Raw genomic sequence first — 15,650 nt, forward strand, 5'->3', positions numbered from 1 at the left:
AAGTCATTTAGGGGAGTAGTTGGCTAGGAAAATCTTTTTATCAAAGGGCTTGGTATATAAGATATGTAGACAACTAACAGAAATGTATAAGACCAAAACCCATTACCCAATAGATAAGTTGTCAAAGGATATGAACAAGAAGTCCTCAAAAGAACGATTGCTAACTATTAACAACTATATGAAAGAAAACTCTATACCATTTGTAAACAAGAAATACAAATCAAAATAACTTTGAGGTTTCACCTCTCACCAAGTGGATGGGCAAATGTGACAAAAGATGGAAATAGTCAATGTTGAAAGGGTATTGTATAGTGAGATAGGCACACTATGCATTGTTGGCACACTTATTCTGAAGAACAACTTGGAATAAGGAAATAAAGTGACTAAAATGCCCTCATGCTTTGTCTCAGAGATTCCACTGCCAGGCATATACTTCAGGGAGACCACTGACAAAAAGAAAGCTTGTGTATACACTAAAATGTTTGTAGAAGTGGGTTGTGGTGGCAAAGAACTGGAAACAAAGTAGATACTCATTGAATAGGAGGAAATCACTAAACAAGTTATAGTACATAAACCTAACAGAATATTATTGTGTTACAAGAAATGATGAATATAATGAATACAGAGAAGCATAAATGGATACAGGGAAATCTGGGCAATATAAAAACAACTTAAATCAATAACTGGTTTTATTTTAATTTATTTTAAATTTATTTTAAATACATGGGTCCAGAAGGACCCCTACATCTGGTGCTCATGAATCTCCTGGAATGTTTTTCCCTCTTAGAATCACCCCAGTAGTTCTGACCAATCTACGGCATCTTGTCCCATTAGCTATAATGTTTCACCTAAAATTAATAGGCATCATTGCATTAAAGCCTTTTGGTTGTAGTTTCAGCACAAAATTCAGTGTTAATGTGTGTTTCCTATGGCACAGTTGGTGTCAGCCTCTGGCAAAATAAAATGATCTCCAAGAATTCAGTACCATTTATATGGAATATTGGTTAGTATTCAAAGCAATAGAGAAAATTAAGATTTATTTTCACTTTTTTTTATTGCTTTAACATTTATTAACATTATATAAGCTGTGGGATTCCAAAGTAATGTTCTTTTACTTAACATTCATTTTTTTTTCTCTCTAGCTCTGGCTTTTCTACTTGTGTATTTCTGCCTCACTCTAAATTATATCACACTCCTTTGTGATATTAAGGTGATCTGTGACAGGAATTGACCAAATTGCTGACAGTTTAAAAAAAAACAACTAAAAAAATCTGTTTTCTTGGCTGTGCTCAGAAGGTCTTACTGGGTAATAAACTTGTCACCTCCATCTGGATCCCATAAGCAGTCCTATTTGCCAGCTGCCTAAATAGGTTCCTGAGACACTGCAGTTATTTGACATATTCAATGATGATCTGAATGTTGTTGAGAAAGATGCAGTCTTGAAATGTATCATGTTGATTTGTTTTTCTTATATGGACATGTTTGAATTTGAAGGATTTTTTTTTTCTTTTTAAAAGAAGTTTCAGTGCCTTGATTAAAAAAAATCCTTCTTTTTCAGGTAGAAGAGCTGACTAGGAGCCTAAAGGAGTTTTTCAAAACTGAATTGACTCAACAGGAAAAAGGAGAAACTCAATTCCTATCTTCCATGGAGTCTCCCAATAGCCAGTGGCAATTGTTTTTAAAGGAGAGTTTTTCAGCTCAAGACCTGGGGCTTGAATTTCTTAATTTAATAAATATGGTGAGAATGCATTATGTGAGTTACACCTTCTGCAAGGATTACTCATCAGAACCATAAACATAAAGGAAAGTCATTCCTTGTTAAATCAATGTTGTATCCAAGAACATGCTCAGATGCTTTTCCACCCTAGCCCTCTGAAGCAGCCCTGGAGGCCAGCTTTCATACAGGCTCTTTGTTACTTTATATTCTGTGCTTTGGAGATCTTAGCCAGAAAGGCTTTATGTAAATCCAAAATATCGTCATCATCACTATTACTAGATATTTAGCTAGATAAAGCATTTATTAAGCACTTAACTGTGTGTTAAGCATTATGCCAAATCCTGGGAATACAAGTACAAGAAAATAAGGCTTCTGGGTGGAGAAGACAACACATAAAGCAGTATTGAAAAGGAGAGAAGGGAGCCTGCAGATGGCATGGTAGGAAGATGAGTAAGAAGCATTATGGAGTCCTAGGCCCTACAGAAAGTCACCTATCAGGATGGAGATACAGGGGCACACCTAGGGGTCTGGGAGAGAGGAGTTAGAGATAGTGTTTGAGGAGAAAAAGCACAGTAGAAAGACAATCAGGATATCTTTCTTTTAAAGCATGAATAAGAATAAATATTATTCTTTTGGAGTTTTGCCCAAATTCGATTTACAAGGTATAATTGAAATTATAATCTGAGGAGCTTCCTGTAGTACTTTCTATAGTTAACTACCTAGGATAAAGCCCAATAGCAAATTACATTATACCAAATTCTATAATGTGGTAAGTTATCTTGTAACAGTTTCTGATGTATTCATTTATCTAAATAGGAAATGATATATATGAAATATTGGAGACTTATAGAATCTTGGAGTTGGAAATAATTTTAAAGGTCATCTAGTCTCACCTTCCACCAGATAAAAGAATTATTTCCATAGCATTCCTGACAGGTGATAGATAACCTAAATCCTGCTTGAATATTTCTAGAGACTGGGAGCTCACTATCACAAAAGGTTGCCACACACTCTGTTAGGCAGTTGAAAAGACCTATTGTTGGAAAAGTCTAGCTGTTTACATTTTTTGGTCACGTTCAACAAAAACCTGCTTTTCTGTAACTTCCAGTCATGAGTTGAGTTTTGCTCTCTTGGGTTACACAGAATAAGTCTATTTTCGGTATCTTTCACGGAAAAAAATTGAAATAAAAAAGCATAGTCTTTTAAATATTTGAAGACTATGATTCTGTTTTCCCTCATTCAATAAACATTTATTAAGACCCTACTATGTGTCAGGCACTATGCTAATCACTGAGGACACAGAGAAAGACCAAAAACATTCTTGTTCTTAAGATATTCATGATATATTCATGATAAGGTATTGCATGACAACATGCAAATTACTATGTACAACTAGTTTATAGAGGATAAATTGGAAATAATCAGTGGAGGGAAGGCACTAGAATTAAAGGGGATCAGAAAAGTCTTCCTGTAGAAGATGAGATTTTGGCTGGGACTTGAAGGAAGCCAGGGAAGCCAAGAGATTAAGAAGTCCTCCACTGCCTCTGCCAGCACCACTACCACTGCCTCCTTCTCCTCTTCCTGATTCCTATTTCTCACTGCTTCCACCCCATTGGCTACCCCCTGCTTTGTACTGCTGCTGGGACACTTTTTGGGTAGGCTACCTTAATCTTGCCTTTATTCCCACTGATGATATGGAATCTCTTTTTTAAAATCTCAATACACTCTTTTTCTTTAAAAGTGATGAATACAAGTCTTCTTCCTTTGTTTGTCTTTGGATCCATTGGAGTCCGATAGATTCAGTTTCTCCAAAGTCTCTAAAGTATTCTCAGATTTTCTTCTTGGTATTTTCTTTATCAAGTCAAACAAACATTCAATAATCATTTATTTAAAAGCTCCTAGTTGATGAAAGGCCTTCTGCTAGTTGCTGAGGATACTCAACTTGATCTGTGATATTTTCATCCATTATAAGCATCAGCATCAGCATCAGCATTTATGTAGCATCTACTAAATATGTGTAAGCACACATATATCTATATCTATATCTATCTATCTATCTATCTATCTATCTATCTATCTATCTATCTATCTATCTATCTATCTATCTATCTGCTGTCTGTCTGTCTGTCTATCTATACATTATATTGTATCTACTACACTTAGATCTACTATTTGCATTTATCATAATTATCTTATTTGATCCTCCCAACAAGCCTGTGAGTATTCGTCCCCTTGATGGAAATCACAACTCATCCATGCCTGACTGTATCATGTACTCATGTTCATTTTCTTCCCTAAATTTCAACAGAGAGACTTGATCTTGATTCTGTGAGGATACCAGTGGAGCACAAGGTCTATCCATTGATTATCGCTTCCCGTAGCCACATGACTGTCTCATTTTATTTTTTACTCATACATTTCCTTGATCCTTGATTTTTTTTGACAACCTTATCATCAGTTACTTGTTATCTCTGTAATTCCTTGTGTATAATAATAGAAGCATACTTAATTCTACTTTGTGTTACTCCATTCCTCCTTGGGTAATAACTCATTTTCAATTTTGTAGAGGCTGTGGTATTCTGTGACTCATAACCATAATAACAGCACTACTAGAATATTGATATTAGGAAGATGGGCCTCTGTTTCAGGGAGAAATTTCAGGTTATTAAGGGAACTTTGCAATTTCCCAGAGGCAATTCATACTGTTCTTCTTCTCCTCAATTATGGGCTGAACTTATTGACCAATTACATTATCTATCCAAACACATACAGAGAAGTACACTGAGAAATGAACTCTATTGGTTGTCCAGACAGTCTGAAATTATGTGTGCGTGTATAGACTGAAAAATATATTATAAATTATATAGAAATACATAAATCATATATATATTATATTATATGTGTATGTATTCAAGATTTGAAATAATCTTGACAGCCTATAATTCTGGGACAAAAACGGTAAGAAGTTCAATATGAATATACACCCACATACACACACACACACACACACACACACACACACACGTATATTCTTAAGATAACTTTGTTTTTCAGTTTGGATAATTAGGCCCTAACCAAAAGAAGGGAAATATAGTCCTTACATGTAAGGAATTATTGGAGAATACATTGTGTAAACAGATAAGTGTTTACATGATTATCTGAGAGTACAAACAACTAGAGACACTGACATTCCTTGTTTCTTCAACAATTCCTTACGTGAGACAATTTTCAGAGCCTTTCCTCCTGATCAACCTCTTCCATATGCTCTCTGATTCATCAATTTCCCTCATAAAATGGAGCATATGGAATTAAACACAACATTCCACATTTATTCTCACCAGCATAGAGTGGGCCAATTATTTCTCCCTATCTAAAGTAGGAATTCTTAACATGGGGTCCACATATCCCCAAGGGAACAGTGAACTTAGATGGGGAAAATGTTGTTTTCACTAAACTCTGACAAAAATTTAGCATTTCTTTAAATTATTTAAAAATATCATTCTGAGAAGGGATTCACAGGCTTCATCATATTGCCTAAGGGTTCCATGACAGAAAAAGCATTTAAGCACTCATGACTCTAAATCTATTTTCCCAAGATTTCATTAGCTTTTTAATTCTTCTTTTAAAGCAGCTATAACACAGCATTAGCTTATATTAATTTATAGTCAGCTAAGACTCCTAAATGTTTTTCACATGAATTACTGTCAAGATATGTCTCCTCTTCCTATATTTATGAAACTGAGATTTTTAATCTAAATGAAGAACTTTGAATTTATTCATATTAAATTTTTTTTCTTATTGTTTTTGGCCCAGAATTCCAAGCTGTCAAAATTATTTCACATCTTGATTCTGTTACTTTACCTTTTGATTAGTGTTGTCTGATAATCTTTCCTTCTATGTGTCCATTCAAATCACTGAGGCTGATGCCAAAAGCAAAAACTTGTGGTACTTTATGGAGGACTTTTCTCTGTGTTGACCTTAGTTCATTAATTTACACATTTGGGGTGTAGCTGATTGACTACTTATAAATCTACAACATCTCTCTCTGCTCCAACAATCACCAATCTACTACAGGAAGTTACCATTTCTTCCCTAGGCTATTCTAATGATCTTCTAAATGGTCCAATATGTCCAATCTCATCCTTTTCTAATTTATATATTTTAAAAATGCCAAATTATTTTCCTATCCTAAGCCTCGGTGTTGTCATCTCTAAACTGAGAAGGTTGGCCTCATTGACCATGAAGGTCCCTTCTAGTTCTAAACATATGACTGCATGGTCTCTATTGCCTTTTAGTTATACATTTTAGTTAAAATACAAACACCTTAGCTTTGTGTTTTAAGGCCCTTCACAGTCTGTCACTAGCCTAATCTAATTCTTTTCATATACCTTGTGTTGTGCAATTGACTTCAGAGGCCACTTAATTCAGTCAGTAATCACTTCTATAACAACCCCAATCTCAAATGATTAGTGACCACTCTTTGGGTACAGTTATTCAACTAATCCCAAATCTTATTCTGTCATATAGCATATCTCCCAGATTCATGCACAACTAAAACATAAGAGATTTTGTCAACTGCTTCCTGGAAAATAGTGAGAGAGAGGGGGGCAGACACAGACAGATAGAGATAGATAGATGATAGATAGATAGATAGATAGATAGATAGATAGATAGATAGACAGATAGATAGATGCAGTTAATCTCACATGACCTGTTTTTGAAAAAGGAATGCTGGTTTTTAATGATCATTGCTTTCCTTTGTAAATGCCATTTCCTTAATGCTGTTTTTAGAGTATTGCCAAGAATAGAAATCAGCCTTATTGGCCTATAGTTTGCAGACTTTACCCTCTTCTCTTTTTTTAAATTGGAATACTTGCCCTTCTTGAGTCCTGCAGCATCTCTTTCTGTCTTTCAAAGACCATTGGTTGGAGGTCAATAACCATAGCTACCAGCTCTTTCAGTATTCTGAGATGTAATTCTTCTGGACATGGTGACTTAAACTCATGGAGGCCTATGCAACCTTGTCATCTCATTAATCTTGAGTTTCTACTCCCTGCTAAACATTTCTGCTCTATCCTTTCCAATCTAAAGGTCATTTTCCTTGAAAAAGTAAAATAAGAACGAAGTAAGAGATCAGCCTTCTCATAGTCACCTATTATCATCATCCCACCTACCCAAAGCAGCAGTTGTGTCCTTTCTTTAATCCTCTTCTTGCCCCTACATAGCCAAAAACAAACAGAATGTCATTTTTTGCTATCCTTAGCATTCATCAACAGCTACAGATCTTTCTGGGCCCTAGTGTTTATGAATCTAGTTAAGAAATAGCAATTTCCTTCATTAATTCCTCCACCATTTGATGAATGAAAAATTTTAAAATGCTTGCTAATTAATCTTAACACAGGTCACAAATTTATCAGTTTTTTCTGTTTTTGGCCAAGAAAGAGTGTTGGCAGATGCCTAGATAGTTGAAGTTTCTTGTAACTAGCAATCAACATGAATTTATTATGCAGTGATTCTAACCATTGGTTTTCAGTGAAATTTCAATTGGGTGAGTTTTTAAGCCATTGAAGAACATCTCTATCTCTTAATCTTTCATATTATGTGGCATTGCACAAGGTCACGTTGCAGTATTCCATTTCCATAATTATCAGACCGGACTTCTTTTGACAACAGTTTTGGTATATAGCTTTGAGTGCTAAAGTGTTTTTGTTGGTAAAAATTATTTTTTTTCCAATCTTCAGTACTCTTGTCTTTATATTGTCTTTCCATGATAAAAATTTTATTTATAAAGCGATGGTTAACATCTTTTTACTTATCAATCTTCTACCTATTATTACAACTTCGAGAAGTCTATGCCACATTGTAGAGAAATAAGTAACAATGTTTCCACCTGCCAGGTTCCTCTGAAGGTTTTTCCTGCCCTGAGGATTAATTAGTCTGTTTTACAAAAATAGCTTGGCGCATTGTTTTTTGTTTACAGTCACACTTGACACACTTTGCTGAGATTAACCCTGTTTTATTATTGACTCGAATGACCCTTGAAATACTCAATTTCTCATAGCAAGAATCCTTGAAATATCTTTAACAGTCATTCAAGTGTGCTCTTTAAGAGTAACAATTTTTTTCATGCTTCTTTGGGGTAATATTCTTTTAAAGAGGATATTAGAATAGGATATTTAAAATGATAGATAAAAGTAATTAAAAACACATAAAAGAGATCAATGAAATGGATGTATGGCAAGGAATCCTATAATCAACTGAAAGAGAATTAACTAAAAGTGGAGAAACCAGCTTGTTCTGAGTCAGCCTGTTGTAGGTAGAAATTATATAAATTATTGCATTTCCCAAGTAAGTTATATACCAATGTATAACAGTATCATTTCTGTTTTTACTTCAATTGATCCTTATCCCTCCTGTTTATTCTTTCAGGTTCTTATATTTATGTTTTTTATATACAGTATTCCTTTAAAATAAAGCATATCCTTCTACTGCCAAATTCATCATCAGTCCTATCCTACCAAATGTTAGCTGTATCTATGAAGTCAAATTTTCTTCTGTGCATTAGATTCCATAATTTACTCTGCTTATTACCCATATTTTGTGCATTTGCATATAGACATATGAGGCCATATCTTTAACTGACTTTCTACTTAAATATGCTTCCTCCTATGTTTTGCTTGCTATTCTCTCTCTCCACATTTCCAGTCTTCTTGTACCTTATACCCCACCATGTCCAATGACACTGTCCTTTTAGCTGTTTCTCACATAAGACAGTCCATCTCTTCCAGTTCTAGGAATTTTCTCTGGCTGTCCCTCATGCCTGGAATTCTCTCTCTCCTCATCTCTACCTACTGGTTTTCCTGGCTTTCTTCAAGTCCAACTAAAATCCCATCTTACACAGGAAGCCTTTTCCAACCCTTCTTAATTCTAGTGTTTTCTTTCTTTTAATTATTTCCTGTTTACTCTCTCTGTCTCTCTCTCTCTCTGTGTCTCTCTCTCTCTCTCTCTCTCTCTCTCTCTCTCTCTCTCTCTCTCTCTCTGTCTCTGTCTCTCTCTCTCTATATATATATATATACATATATATATACACACACATACATATATATGTATATATATATATGTACATATATATATATATATATATATATATATATATATATATATATGGTTTTTACATATTTATTTACTTGTTTTCTCCTCCATTAGACTGTGAGTGCCTTGAAAGCAGGGACTGCCTTTTGTCTCTTTTTTGAATCCTCAGTGCTTAGCACAGTGCCTGGCACATTGTAGGCCTATAGTAAAAACTTACCAACTTATTGTTACCAAAACTACCAGATCATTTGGGGCAGTTTTATTTCCCTGTCATCTCCCCCAGCAATTTAAAGCCTTCTTGATTAGATTTGCAAGTATGTTTTTTTTAATGGGCCCTGGTTAGATAAATTCCATTTCTAGTCAAATTGATCGTTTCTATATTTTAAGCTGTTCTTCTGAGGTCTAAATGCTATTTTCAGACAATTAAACTAGCTATTCACTCCCCAGATCTTTTTCTTCTACCTTTAATTGGTAGTAGTGATGAAAACACCACTTGTTTCCCTAAGGTCTTCAGTTTTTTGTTTGTGTTTTTGTTTTTAGCCAAGTCTTCATTAATCCTTAGCAATGTTCTCTGGGTTCTTCTAAGTGATATAATATGTCCCCACATTAATATGATGCCACATACTGGTGGCATCAGACGTATCACAGGCTTATATCATATGTTGCTTATATCATATACTAACTGTTCCATGTTCTTATCCTTCCATTCTCATGACTTCTGTGAATATATTCAGGTCATTCCACATATCTAGAACATATTTCTTCTTCATCTATGGCTATTGAAATTTCTCTTCCTTTAAGGCTGTTTCAGGTTCCTCACTTCCCCCTCTTCTTGTGGCACCCCATTCCCACCTTAACCTCCAGCTGAAAGTGATTAATTCCTCCTTGAATTTTTCTTAACAGCAGTTTGGATAATTCCCTTATCCCTATCATTTTCTACTTTATTGTGCTTATTTTTAGGACATTGCTTCAGATTAAACATACTAATGAGAGATTGACTTATAAACCAGTCAGTGTATGAATTTGCAGAGGGTAGTATATCTTTATAGATACTAGAATAGATAGCAGAATCCATAAATATGACAGTCATGGGCTTTATTAATAATGTTGCCTCTTTAAAAACTCCACTTCACAAGTTCTTTTAATTAGTCAGATTATCTGAGAAGAGTTCAAAAAATACTATTAAATCTCTTAATGTTCAGTTTCCAGTAATTTAATGAATCCATGCATTTCTGTGTTGTTGTTTGTTGTTGTTTTTAAGTTTTGTTCAATTGACACATAGTAGGCACCCAATCAATAAATATTTATTTTGTGTCTATAATGTATCAGGCATTGTGTTAGGTCCTGGAGTTACGAGCACAGTGAGCTCAACAATCCCATTTGCAAAGAGCTTACATTCGAATGAGGGAAACAATAAGGACATATCCACTGAACAAATACAAGGAAAGTAAATACAAATAAGTTTGACTAAATATAAGGTAATTTGAGGGGGGCACTAGTATTTGAAGGAGGAAGAGAACAAGCATTTATTATGTGCTTGCTATATGCCAGACAATGTGCTAAGCATTTAGGAAATGTTATGCCATTTGCTCCTGGGAAGTAGATGTGCTATTATTGCCCCCATTTTACAGCTGAGGAAACTTGTAGGCAGATAGACAATTAAGTTACTTGCCCAGGGTCATTCTTTGTTGTTTGTTATTTAATCACTTTAGTCATATCTGACTCTTTGTGACCCCATTTGGAGATTTCTTGGTAAAGATACTGTAATGGTTTGCCATTTCTTTTTCCAGCTCATTTTACAGATGAGGAGTTGAAGCAAACAGGGTTAAGTGACTTGCCCAGGGTCACTCAGCTATTAAGTATCTGAGTCTGAATTTGAACTCAGGTTTTCCTGTCTCCAGGCCCAGAGTTCTATGTACTTTACCAACTGCATGAAGGGATCAGAAAAGTCTTTATCTGGAAAGCAGTTCTTGAGCTGTTTGTTGAAGGAAGAGGGGAAGTCCATAAAGCAGAAGTGAAGAAAGAATGCATTCCCATCATGGGGGAGGAACTCTGCAAGAAGACACTCAAATACTGCTTATTAAATTAAATTGAACTGAATGGAGTTCATTAAACAGAAATCCTAATTTTTACTCCCTCTGTCTAGCTCTTCTTCTGATAATGTACATGAAATGTAAATAATTGATTCACCCTAAAAATGACTGAAAGTGTCTTAACTCTTCCACTTGAAAGTTGTTGGTGATTGATGAAATTCAAAATAATTATGTATCACATACACAAAAAAAGCGATTGTTTGCCTTTCACTTATCCAGAATATTCTTATTCTTCCACTAAAGTCCTAGAGATAACCCTAGTTCTTAAAAAAAGACACTCAAGTTCTGTCAATTCCCATAAGCTAGAATGAGTTGGAGTACAGGTCATTAATAGACTGTGTGTCTTCCATATGATACCTTGCCTAGCTAATTTTGGAGAGGCATATCACAAGGTTGGCCACAAAGTGTGATGAATTTTTGTTGATAAAACCTGAAGACCATGAACTTTACCACAGAGGAGTTACAGCTTTTATCAGTGGAGGGAAAACATATGTAAATTAAATTACAGATCCTGAAATTAATGAGTATTTTTATTTTAGCCTCAAATGCATAGAGGTTCCAAAAATGCATTTCACCCCATCAAGTGATACTCTATTTCCAATATGTCCTGCTGACTGTATTTAAGTGGCAATGATATAACCATTCAATATAATACATTTCAAAAATCTTGATCATTAGCTTTCTGGGTCTTGTATTTGATTCCATCATACCTTAAAAGTAAAGAAATAACCAAAGGCTTTGAAGAAATTAAGGTCAACTGGAGCCTTGAAGATGATATGAGCACAGAACATTTTCTGGGAGGTCAACTCTGCCTCTAAAATAGAAAACTCTGAACTTGATTAATTATAAGATATCACACAGTCTACTTGCATAAGCCCAATTTTTTCTTCCCTTTAAAAGTATATATTCTCTGAAAAGATGTTTTTATACTTTGGGAAAAGAACAGTAATATTCTTCATTAAATTAACAGGCGAACGAGGACATTATATTAAAGGTGAAAAGTGTTATACATGTTACTGAGAACATGATAGAAAATCATAATGCAGAAAGGGAAGAGCTCAAGAATTTCTGGATTGCATGGCAGCTTCAGACGAACCAAGTCAAATCCATTAAACAGCAGTGGGCAGCCTTTAAGGAACAGCTGAAAAAGGTAAGGGTCTTCTATTTGAAGGGGGAAATCTGAGTTCATATTTCCGGTCCCTTGCAGTTTAAAAATAAGTTCATTGTGAGAACTCTGTCAGGTCCCTCCATGTTATAGAAACCTTCATGGTAACAGAGAAAGTTGATGAAACATGGAGTTGAAACATCTCTAAAATGAAAGTGAAATATTTGCTTTTACTCCTGAAGAAAGCATACTAAGCACCATTTGATATCTATTTCAGACAACTCAGAACTTGAAACTTCTTCAGGAAGTGTTTAACCCGGTGTCTGCACTTGACCTTGGAGGCAGCCTTCAGACTCTCTTAGATCTCCAAAAAAAAAGGAGACAAATGAAACCTCAGTTTCAGGTGAGGAAACAGATTGATGGACGTTGTTGAGCAGCATGCAAATGGAAAAGCATTCAGTTGCAATTTGCATAATTTATTTCAATAGCCTGGCAAATTACTCTCTTTTTAAAAAGAGAGAAAATTTCCTTCTATTAAAGTGCAAAAGTTCTCTTTAAAAACACATTTTCTCCATTGGTTATTTTCTGTACAGCTGGAGGTGTCTGTGTGTGTTTGTATACTCAGGCATATACATGACACTTTCTGTCTACAAGATACTGTTTATATGCTTTTTGAGAGTTATTTTCACTTACATTGAAAGAATGTCAGGAATATAAGCAAATGCATATTTCTTCTAAATTATTTTTCTAGGAAGATAATTGACATTGTTTTTCTAGACTGAAACTCCTAAAGAGGGGGGGTTGCCTACTGTTGGTAGGCATTCCATATCTTAGCCCATTGCAAGGCCTCTGCCAATCAAATCATCCCTGTGTCAACCTGTGATTTACCCCTACAATCCAAGTTCTCTGCTCCCAACCATGGCTATTTGTGGCTAATTCTCCTTTATCCCTTTGCCTTAAATGGTGAAGGTACGGAAGGAGTGGGTGATATGAACACTGAGTCATGCTCATGGCTGCTGTCCAGACAGCATGGGTTGCAGTGCTTTTTCCCTCTGAACCCCAGCTCAGCTTGGCGCAGGAGTGTAAAGGTAGCCAGGGCATTCTATTGACAATATGTGCCACCTTCTTAACTTGGCATCTCTCTGCTGCAAAATTAGAACACCAGACCAAAATCCAGATCCTAACTTTTTTTGTCACTTACATATAATAATTGACTTCTAAGATCCACTGGTTTGTGGGGATAGAGGGTACTTCATAGATTTGTTTGTGTGTCAGCCTTCACTCACAGAATCACAGTATCTTGGAAATGTGAGGGACCTCAGCGTTATCTATTCCAATCTCTTCTCTGAACAGGAATCTTCTCTACTATACCCAGTGTGGTCATTCAGCCTCCTCTCAAAGACCTTCAGTGAATGAGAAGAAAGAGGTAGCCCACTGTACTCTGAGACAGCTCTATCAGATTTTTGTCAAGTCACAATCTGCCTCCAAATTAATGTGTACTCATTGCTTCTCTGGAGCCAGGCTGAGCAAATCTCTCTTCCATATGATAGTCTTTCGAATGCCTGAAGTCAGTTTTCATTCCATTCTCCATCCTGTGTACTGCCTGCCAGGCTAAATAAACATCCTTAATCCCTTCAAGTTATCTTCATATGACATGGTTTTCAATCACTTCCCCATGTTGGTTATCTTTCTCTTTATGGAGCCCTCCTAGAAAATACTATCATTTTGTTCAGTAACTAATCACCATCGAGAATTTCTTTGGAGCCAATATAAATCTCTTAAGCAATAATATAAGCCCAGGACATGTTATTTTATTTTCGGAATACTCCCTATTTTTTTATATGGAAATTTCCCACCTCCAAACTGCATCTTACCTTCACTCTCTCTGTTCTCTTTTGTAGACAACAGGTCTACTGGCAAAACCTCAACTCTAACTTTTATTCTGATAATTCTCAAATCTCTATCTTGGGCCAAGATCTTCCTGTTCAGTTTGATCTTCAATTACCTTCTGGATATTTGTTGTTGTGGTGGTCGTTGCTGTTGCTGTTGTTATTCAGTTGTGTCCAACTCTTCATGACCTCATGGACCATACTGTCCATGGGAGATTTTCTTGACAAAGATACTAGAGTGGTTTGACATTTCCTTCTCCAGTAGGTTAGGTGACTTGCCCAGGGTTATACAGCTAGGAAGCATCTGAGGCCAGATTTGAGCTCAAATCTTCCTGGCTCTAGAGCTCTATCAACTGAGCCATCTAACTACCTCAGCAACATTGTCTAACTGGACATTTTACTGAGAGCCAAATCATATCTGTATCTCAAACTCAATTTGTCTAAAATGACCTCATCTTCTTCCATAAACTGGTTCCCTCTCCCTCAGTTTTGTTTTGGTCGCTCAGACTCAACACTTCTGAGAACATTTTGACTTCTCCCTCAATCCTTGTCTGCATGCCCCCCCCACCATTTCAATCCTATTTTCACATCATCTTTTACATGTATTCCTTCTTTTCTATTCCAACTGCCTCCACTATATCCTTTTAACTGTTCTTTCTCCCTGCCTCATCTCTCTATGCTCCAATGTACTCTTCACAAGCCATCAGATTAATCTTGGTCAGATTAATCTTTTTAAAATAATCCTTTAACTGTATCACCACTCTATTAAAAAAAACTTTCAATGTTTATTTTATTATAAGAAAAAATTCAGTGGCTTGGGATTCAAGGCCCTCTCCAGAATGGGACTAACTTTATTTCACAGCATTACATTCTGCTCTTGCCAATTTAATCTGTTCACTATTTCCCAGTCACTCCTTGCTCTTATTTCTGTTTCTGAAACTTTATCCATAGTGGTTACCGTACCTGGAATTCCAGGCCTTTTTCATTTATTCACATAATATCTACTCTTAAAGCCTAGTAAAAAATCTCACATGTTTCTTAAAGTCCTTTTGGTCTATTTCAGTTATCACTGATGTCTTCTTATCCTAAATATTAATTGCATATGCCATATATTTGAAATTTTGTACTATATAAGTTTTCATATGTGTTCAATTTCTTACCCCACTGGAATTATAATCATATCACATTTTATCATATCACATCATATCACATTTTAGGAATCTCATTGATAAACTGGAGAACTTCCAGGGAAAGGAAGTTAGGTCATGCCATATGAAGGAACCAGAGATGGTTAGCTTAGAGAAGACTTGATAGTGATCCTAAGTATTTGAAGAACTATTAGGTGGATGGGAATTAGTCTCTTTCTGTGAGACCTGAGGGGGAAAATTAGTAGCAATGGGTAGAAGTTTCATAGAAGTAGATTTCAGTCCAATTTAAGGAAAAAAAACTTCCTCATAAGGGAAAGTTCTTTGTCACTTTTCCTCCATGGAATGCCTTTCCCTTTTTTCTTCACTTCCCTAAATCTCACTCTTCCTTCCAAGCCTAACTCCAGTTTTCTCCAAACATTGTCAAAAAGTACAGTAGACTTTCTGAGTGTTTGATCTGACCAGGGCTAATTATAATGGGAGAGCACTTTTTGGTTTCTAGGTATTGTGTGCTATTTACAAATCCCAGTGTTCTTGCCTCTTAAGTAACAGTTCAAAATTGCAGCTCAGCTACTGAGTCATTCTCATAATGTTTCTGCTGTACTTACA

At 35.6% G+C, this 15,650-nt stretch overlaps 1 protein-coding gene across 1 annotated transcript in view; it reads left to right on the plus strand.

Annotated features, from left to right (window-relative positions):
• The window catches only part of CCDC141 (coiled-coil domain containing 141), a 272,693-nt gene that overhangs the window by 172,151 nt on the left and 84,892 nt on the right, over nucleotides 1–15,650 (plus strand). The window contains 3 exon segments of the mRNA XM_078146957.1: nucleotides 1,559–1,738; nucleotides 11,873–12,052; nucleotides 12,285–12,410. Coding sequence (XP_078003083.1) covers nucleotides 1,559–1,738; nucleotides 11,873–12,052; nucleotides 12,285–12,410 — 486 coding nt within the window.

The sequence above is a fragment of the Phascolarctos cinereus genome, unplaced genomic scaffold, assembly GCF_003287225.1.
Source record: "Phascolarctos cinereus isolate Bilbo 61053 unplaced genomic scaffold, phaCin_HiC Scaffold_726;HRSCAF=1367, whole genome shotgun sequence".
In the NCBI taxonomy this organism is placed as follows: domain Eukaryota; kingdom Metazoa; phylum Chordata; class Mammalia; order Diprotodontia; family Phascolarctidae; genus Phascolarctos; species Phascolarctos cinereus.